General features: G+C 41.6%; 2 protein-coding genes across 2 annotated transcripts; both read left to right on the forward strand.

Moving 5' to 3' along the window:
* Positions 1 to 2,862: 2,862 nt before the first annotated feature.
* On the forward strand, positions 2,863 to 4,352 carry LOC148300175 (uncharacterized). Its single transcript, XM_088275142.1, is given in 2 exon segments — positions 2,863 to 3,096; positions 3,292 to 4,352. Coding segments are annotated over 2 exon segments (996 nt in total). The 3' UTR covers positions 4,054 to 4,352.
* On the forward strand, positions 4,345 to 5,055 carry LOC148300176 (uncharacterized). Its single transcript, XM_088275143.1, is given in 1 exon segment — positions 4,345 to 5,055. A coding segment is annotated over 1 exon segment (570 nt). The 5' UTR covers positions 4,345 to 4,485.
* Positions 5,056 to 9,368: the final 4,313 nt, after the last annotated feature.

Here is a 9,368-nt window from a genome sequence, read left to right on the forward strand (position 1 = left end):
GTTGGCGATAGGATTATGCTCGTTTTATGGGTGGTTCTTGGGAGTACTGAATGAGGGATGTTGTACGTCAGATGCACGGTAGTTACGGGGTGTTAAGGCAGACTTACGGTAGAGGTTGTTGTCGTGGTATTGTTGTTGCGGTTCATTGTCGGGGTTATTCAGGAATGTGATGCGTTCAGACTGGGGTGCTAATGCTGGCTGTAGGGGTAATGGTACGGGTTGGGATTGCAGTTGTGGGGGTAGTTGTGGGGGTAGTTGTGGGGGTAGTTGGGAGTACTATGGGATAACGAAGGGTGTACATCTGCTGCATTGTATGTCCTGGATGAGAGGGCTGTGCCCCGATAGGAATTGGAGTTGGCTATTGGCTCATATGCCCGATCATTGGCCCCTAAGTTTATAGACTATCGATGGGATTGGCTTATTCTACTGCTATTGTCCATATTGTTCACACTACCTATATTATCGACATACCCGATATTATCCACAGGGCCTATATTGCTGATACGACTCGCATTACTCATATGGTTCACATCACTCATATGGTTCACATCACTCATATGGTTCACATCACTGATATAACCAGTATTGCTGACACGATCTATATTACTGATACGGCTGTTATTATTCATAGTGTGACTCATGCTCATACGGTCCATATCACTAACACGGGACCCATAGATCGAACTGGAACCATGAGCTTCATGAATATTGATAGTCGGGGGCTGTTGTAACTACATATAAAAATAAGTACATCTGAATACTAACCATACGAGGGAGCCTGGTTGGAATTCCTGGAGTTTTGTTGGTCGATGTTTGACAGCATGCTATTGTTGTGCTATTGATATGAGGGCTGTCTGCTCGATTAATGGGAAGCTTAGAGAATATGGGAATTGCTCAGGTTCGTGAAGTTGTCATCAACTCTCACGGACTGGGTTGGTCGAAACTGCGGGATGCTTGAACGGCTCAACGTATTTGTATCATTATTGTCATTATTGGGGTCGTTATTCATGCTAACATTATGGATATTGCTGTTCGGAATTGGGTTGTAGTTGATGATATCGGATTGGTAGGGGTTGCGCTTCTGCTGATACTGATTGCGATTGAAATTTGATATGTGTTGCGACTACATGTAATCAGAACCAGATAGTCGGATTTGTTCGCGCTATTCTTGCACAGTAGGCAGAGGCAGAAGTGCAGGGGGAGGCAGAAGTGCAGGGGGAGGCAGAAGTGCAGGGGGAGGCAGAAGTGCAGGGGGAGGCAGAAGAACAGGAGGAGATGGTTTGCTGACTTGGGTATTATAATTGGGGTTATTGCTGATGGGCTGATTCAAGTTGATAGTCTATCTCTAATATGGGTCTCTGTCGGCTAATGGTACGGTTGGTTGTGGTAGCTGTGATTGCTGCAGCTCAGCTCTGGCATTGCTCCTGAGGTGGTTCATGGGATCTGTGTTCACGGACTAGTTTTTCATGGGCATTTTTGGATGCACTTACGATTGGTACTTAGTTTCATAGTTGAGCACAAACTGGTTGGGAGTGTACTGAATATTGAACTACTCAGGCTCAACAATTATTGGCATTCTCATTTCATTACTCATCAGTCCATCCATATTCGTAATGTGATCTCTCTTTCTCTGGGGATGCTCATTTGGGTTCTTGATTTTCTTATGCTTCTGAATGTGCTACTGAAGTTGGTGCGAGTTGTAGGTTTCCGAACAAACCACGCAGAACACTTTCTACTCCTGCAATTGAATGTTTATGGGGGTTGTCACAGGCACAGGCACGTGTTCTGGGGAAATCCATGGGTATTGTTGGGGATATTGTTGCTGGTAGGGGATTTGATAGTTTTTGGGGAGTAGGATGGATTGCCCGATTATTTATGGGTACATAATATTGTTAGCATTGTTCGTATTTGGTATGTAAAGAGGCTGCATATTGTTATGAAAGGGGGGAGTGTATGCGTTGGGCATGTATGCGTTGGGCATGTATGCGTTGGGCATGTGTGGCCTATGAGCTGAGGCTGATCTGTTGGAGGGAGACTGTAGTGAATGCTGAAGCACATTGTAAGGTGAGGGGTAGGTGCGCATTCAAATAATGATAAATAATACAATAAAATAGTATCCTTACCCACACAGCCAGCAATGGCATTAAATACATATTGACCCTTTATATTATATCACATAACTCCATGAGTTCATACGACCACATATTCGAAGACATCACAGCATTTCTGTCGGAACACCCACCCTAGAAGTAACCCACGACTTACCTCTAACTCAAAAGCGGCAAGGTCCCTCTCAGAATCGCCACTAACCCTAACCCCCACACTCACCAAAACCTGCCTACGCTCATACTATCCCATCCCTCCGAGCCCATATTTCCACTAATTTCATAGAGCATCCCAGTCTCCCATAAGATCACAGACATTCTCGAGATCGACTGGGCATACGAGCACACCCAGGATAGCGATGCGCTAAACTCAATAATATGTGATGACATTGTATAGGAGTCAGTTCGAACCAGCAGTCTCAAACTATTCGCGAACGAGAACAAACAAATCGAAACAGTGAGACAGTAGCTGAGTGAGATTGTGCATGCTGGCACAGTCGATGTGCAAACATTCTCAAGCAACTCCATTACCAACTTGTTGCAGTATGACCTCGAAGGAAACCCCATTGGCATTGACAACTATACTATTAACCCCGAAGCTAAGAACTATATTGAAATACAAAGGGATTAATTGCTCATCTATAACAATCTACCGCATCCAGTACGCGACAAAAAGAAGAAGAAAAAAGACAAATTCATGTTAAATGAGAGGAAGTCCGTGAAACAGATTATGGATGAGTTTTAGATATTGAATTCGATGTTTGATTCCAAGGGGCTGATGGAGCCGACTCCCAACGAGGCCAAACTTAGCAACACCATGAGCAAGGGAGATGTGAAGAGTATCATCGACTCTGTGAATCTAGTGGACGAGAGTTACCAAGAACTGTGGGAGAAGATAGTTGGGGACATCAAAATTGTCAATAAGGATACGGCACGGACCAAAATCAAGACACAAATCAGTCAGCAAATGCAGGATAAAGAATTCGATCAGGCAATTGATCGAATTCTCGAGTAGGCAATATAATATGAAAAGTAGGCCTTCGATGCAGAAGATGAGCACGAGGGCGAAGCATCTAATTAAAACTAAAATGAAGAGGAAGCATAAAATCAGGAACAGCTCTAAAAATAAGCTGAAGGCAAACCGATAACTGCACAACAAAATAACAGTGCTGACACTTTCTCACAGCTAAAAATAGAAAAGAAGGCGAATGTCAGCAGCTCCTCAAAATATCAATACGCGGTTGAAGACGAAAGGGACCTTACCAATTTCTATGACATCTTGCCCAAGGAGAAGTTTGCAGTCAAATACGAATTTGAACTCGACGAGTTCCAGAAGAGATCAATACTGCATTTATAAAACAAATAGAGTGTCTTCGTGGCTGCACACACAAGTGCAGGAAAGACCGTCGTCGCTGAGTATGGCATAGGCTTAGCGATTAACCATAAAAGGAAGGTAATCTATACATCCCCAATCAAGGCTTTATCAAATCAGAAATATAGAGAGCTCAGCAAAAAGTTTGGTTCTGAAAATGTTGGCATCATCACTGGTGATGTCAGCATGAACCAACAGGCCAATTGCGTGATTATGACAACTTAAATACTCAGGAACAACCTCTATCGCGGGGCCTAAATGATTCGAGACATCGAGTGGGTCATATTCGACGAGGTGCATTACATCAACAACTCTGAAAGAGGGGTGGTTTGGGAAGAGACCATTATACTGCTGCCTGAACACATCGGAATCATCATGCTCAGCGCGACAGTGCCCAATTATATGGATTTTGCCAACTGGGTCGGTCGCACCAAACATCGCACGATATTTGTGATGAAAACTCTGCATCGCCCAGTCCCCCTCGAGCACTCCCTGTATATCTTTAATAAGTTTCACGTGATCAAGGAAGCAAGTGGTAAATTTCTGAAAGAAGACTACAGAGATCTCGAGAACTAGATCAAAAACCAGTACACCAACAAAGTCGACATGAACAAAGATCTTAAGGAAAAGAAGAAAAAGAAAATCTAAGAAAAGGGATTCTATAATGATACGCGCAGAGAAGCCACCAAGAAGATGCTAGTGCAGAATGCCAAGAATAAGTTCATAAAGAAGATCACTCGCGCTGATTTAGAAACTGCTGAGGGTAGGGAATAACATAGGGTGCTGTAAGAACTTATTGTGGATTGTCGTAAAAAGAAATTACTACCATGTGTGGTTTTTACATTCTCAAAGAAAAAAATTAATTCTCTTGCGGAAAAATTATATTTCAATGATTTAACTGAGAAAGCCGAAAAGTCCAAAATCAATAGGTTGATTACAAGTGCTCTCTCCAATCTGAAGCCTTAGGACCAACAAATCGAGCAATTTCAGTTCTTGTATGCGATATGCATGAATGGATATGCCGTGCATCATGGAGATTTGCTCCCCATTGCCAAATAAATTGTATAAATTCTATTTTCTCAAGGACTCATCAAAGTGCTCTTCGCGACTGAAACATTTGCGATGGGAATAAACATGCCAACAAAGACAGTCATATTCAATTCGATAAAAAAGGTGAAGGACTCAAGTGGACTGCAAAGGTTCCTAAATTCGTCAGAGTATGTGCAAATGTCAGGTAGAGCAGGAAGAAGAGGCCTGGATGAAAAGGGAACAGTCATCATTATTGTGAAGGATCCTTCGAGTTTGCCTGAAGCTAACTAAATGGAGGGAATGGTTGACCATCCGGGATAGAGACTCAACTCGAAATTCAAAGTGACTTACCAGATTATTCTCAATTTGCTAAACTCTGCGGATTTGGGAGTAACTGAGATGTTACGCCAGTCCTTTTTGGAAAACCCGAAGTTCAGCGAATTTATCTCGAATGTGAAATCAATCAAACATTTCAAAACAGAATACGAAGAACTCTCGGAATTCGAATGCCCTTACAATCAGCTAGGAACAAGAATTCTAATGGACTAATATATGCAATTATCCAAAAACTTAAAGACGCAGAACAATATATCTTTTCGATCTGTTTTATAAAACAAAGGCATAAAGAATTTCCCAAAATACGCCAAGTTTCTGGGGCATAACAACGAAACCCAAATGGGGATGCTCCTAAAAATCGACACAAGCCAAGGCAAAAACACTGACATATCTCAATCTCTCCAAGTGATAGTCGTCAACAAGATTATGATCGAACTGGAAATCAATAAGGAAGACCGCTACCAAATGTAAAAATAGGCAGGAATAAAGAAGAGAGTGATTTTATAATTTGACGAAGACCGCTCTGTCAGAACCAAAGCATACCAAGGAACAGTCCCGAACACAAACAAGCAGTACCACTACTCAGTTCATTGGATCACCCCTCAGATGGTCATCTAGGTTTATAATGAAAAGATCAATGTGAAATGCGCAATGGAGGACCAAGCCGAAATCTTCCAATAACTTTCTTAGTACTTGTTAGATATACCGAATAAACTGACGCCAATAGATAAGAACTCCTTCCTGAAGATCGAAGCGCTGACAATGTTCGAAACTTCGCATTGCCATGGTTGTGAAATGAAGGAGAAACATTCTTATCAGTACCAGAGAAGAATATAAGTCAAGAGCAGAATCTCAGAGTGCGCCAAGAAGATTGATACTAATTAATTGGGGTTGATGAGTTCTTTTTAGGGTATGCTGTTGGTGCTGTCCTATTTCAAGTTTATTCGCGAGTCGTAAAAGGAAAATGGACAGGTTTATCATACATTGACAATAAAGGGCAGTGTCGCCAAGGAAGTGGATATTTATGTGGCTGAAGTAATTGTGGAAGCAATTTTGGACCCATTGGATCCACCTGAAATTGCAGCTCTTTTGAGTGCCTTCGTTTGTGATTTTAAGCCTAGACCCTCCCGGAACGAAAAAGATGAAGGAGCAATAAGCTCGATCCCAAGCAAAACAAATTTCACACTCGGCCTCACCAGTGCCATCGAAAAGACCATGAAAATAATCACCGAAATTACAGAATAATAAGAGAACATGTCCGCATTCATCAACCTTAATGCCGCAAGCATGTAAGAGCACGTAATGAGCATCGCAAACTTTCATTTAGCAGATACAGTGTATAAATGGGCGACAGGCTTCGATTTTAGTGAGGCCATTGAGGATTCTAAGGCTCCAGAGGGCACTGTTGTCCGTACTATAATGAGGCTGAGCCAGTTGATGGCCAATGTGAAGTCAGTGTGTCGAATATTGGGCAATAGCGAACTGGAAGTAAAAATCGACAAAGGTCTCGATGCAATTAAGAGAGATATTGTGTTCTGCCAGAGCTTGTATCTGACCAACTGATTCAGTGGCCTTAGCATGTTTAAGTGATAGAATAAATGAATACAAACAGATTACAATTATATTGAGCATTATATAAGCATTATGCATATAGAAAAACTTCCACGGAGAACACTTCGGTTACCATGTGATCCATAAGAATAATGAATTCATGCACTGTTACAATAATTTTAGCTATTGGATTGCACTATAATTGGTTCATATATCAATGCTTGTGTTTGGGATTCCTCCGAAAATTTTCCTTCGCATTCTTGATATCTTCAAGGGATGTAAATGGCTCGTAGTTGTCACACATAATTTTGATCTTGTCTTCGGGCACTCCATGTGTGTTTTTCTTTCCACAAACTTTATAGTTCCAAGCCCATTGGGTTTCTGGCTCACGTATTGTAACACTGTATCCAAGTTTCTCTGCTTCCAAGATGTACTTCTTCATTTCCCAGAGCTTAATGTTGGTGTTGTCGATGACAATTAAGGGTACTTTATCGTTCATGGCCTTGACTGTCCGTTCTAGATTTTGTTAGTGGTGCTGTCCGATCAGCTTGGGGTCGAAGACATATTCTCCTTTGACCATGAAGAAATCATCAGTGGAGTAGACAACTCCTGCACTTCCTGCTATTTGTTTGGCGAGGGTAGACTTGCCTGAACCGGGCAGTCCTCTCATGAGCACAAGCTTTCTCTCAGCATCCATTGGCTATTATTCTTTTATTATTCAATCATCTATGTCATAATTGATGCTTTTATTTGGGTCAGTATTATAATTATATGATCAATACTTTCACAAGCAAACATCACTGAATATAATGGGAGCTGATGCTTTAATTTTTTGATGTGAGGCGACCATAAATGCATTTTAATTTACGGATTTCTTCCATTATAATTCCGAAATTAATTTTTTACCCTTTATTGAAGAATAGTGAATGAGGCTGTTCTAATTTTCATTCGCGGATGCCAGTAAATCATTCAGCAAATTATATGCTAATGACAATTTTATATTGATGCTCAAATTGCTTATCTTTTTGTTCATTCTCCTCCACGCAGCGGCCCCTCAAAGCTGCAGGCTGCTCCCACAATACTACTCCACGGTCTCCACAGGTTCACTCTTTATAACTCAGGTTAAAAGCAGCTCTTCGTGCCAGCAAACATCTCAGAAGCTGACTTGACTTTCAGAAGTGCCTTCAATGAAGCATAATTTGTAACAACCCCCAAAATCCTCATCAGTAATTCTGACATAACATAGGCTTATGCGGTTACTCGAGTCAAACCCAAAACAAACTGCAAATTTAATTAACCGTCGAAAAAATCGATACGAAAGGGTTCAATATCAGAGCCAAATCCAGTTCAGGAAATAAATTGGCAAGTGTTTTAATTAGGTATTTGGTGACCAATCATGAAGCCATGCTCTTTGGCTCCGCATTCACTGATGCCCCACATACTGACAATGAGGGCTTTTTCTCATTCAGTTATGTTGACGAAAACAATAGGTTCGGGAGCGGCCGCAGGGAAATGCAGACCTTTATCAAAGGAATCTAAGTTACAGGGGATAACTAAAACTATTTCGGAATAAAGAGTCTGCAGAGTGAAGTGACTGGCAATCAATACACTTTCTGGTTTCAGGCCCTAAATTGTAGTTTGTCCAGACTATCCATCACCTACATTGTGTTTAATGCTTAAGCTCCAGGAATAGTCTACACCTACGGAACAGCAACTGGCCTCAATTAAAACTCTGCCACTGCTCTCAATAGCCAAGGCATCGAATCAATCAATAATTGCTTTTACGGACTCAAGTCATTCCAATTTTATTCCAACTCCGCCGTGCAGGTACATACCAAAATCGACCAATACTTCGCACTCGACATTACTCTCAGTGACAACCTCAAAGGCCTCGAGGTTAACTACTTAGTGATAGAACTGATCTCATGCGGACAATGCACGCAGTTCCCCTTCCTCTACAATGGAATCTGCGAGAGATAGTGCCCACAGGGCACCATGCTGTATCGTGGTGTCTGTTTGCCTATTGCAAACAAATGCAAGCATTAAGTGTACAACTAGTTCGGAGTTTGTATGCCGGAATGTGCCACAGAGAAGTATGAGCAATACTCGGGAAAGAGATGCATCTGCAGTAAGGACTATTACAGAATTGATGGAATTTGTCAAAAGTGTGATGACAATTTTTACTACAATTTCAACACCAAAACTTGCCAAATAAAATGCAGATAAAACTAAAGGTATAACCAATTAGCGAGGAAGTGTGAATGCGCAGACGGATATACCATTGCTGCAAATTTGTGTGTGCTTGTTGATAAAGTAAGGTGTGGACTCAACTAGTAGTCTACGGCACAAGGCTGCAAATGCAAAAGTGGTTTCAATAAGCTAAAGGGTAGCAGTATATGTAGTGCTTGTATTGGTGGCAGCATATACAGTTCAATTTATGGAGAGTGCACATGCCCGAGTGGACAACTGTGGAATAACAACAAAACACAATGTATCACAAGATGCCCCACAAATGAAATCTACGAGAATGGGCAATGTGTGTGTATTGAGGGACTGATTCGATATCTGTCGCACTGCGTGAAATGCCCAAACAATAGCAAATATGATGAGAGGACTCAGTTCTGTGTCTGTGAGATTGGCTTTGCCGTGGAGAATGATAAATGTGTGCAAATATGCCGCGGTTGGAAGTAAGCCCATATAAATGGGAGATGTTAATGCCTTGAGGGGTACTCAAGAAGGACGGACGGAAATTGCACGGAGATTGTAAAATGCGGACAATTTTAAGTTGCACAAAACAACCAATGCCAGTGCATCACTAACTACTACAGGAATAACTTCAACAAATGCGTGCCTCAACCACAGTGCAAAACTTACTAAACCTGGCGATCTAATTAATGCCAGTGCATTACTAACTACACACGGAACTTCCAAGGACTCTGTATCCCTCAGTGTCTACAACAATCTCAACAAATCGA

This window comes from Brachycentrus maculatus, unplaced genomic scaffold, assembly GCF_059751285.1.
Source record: "Brachycentrus maculatus isolate JH-2025_06_01 unplaced genomic scaffold, ASM5975128v1 h1tg000805l, whole genome shotgun sequence".
In the NCBI taxonomy this organism is placed as follows: Eukaryota; Metazoa; Arthropoda; class Insecta; order Trichoptera; family Brachycentridae; genus Brachycentrus; species Brachycentrus maculatus.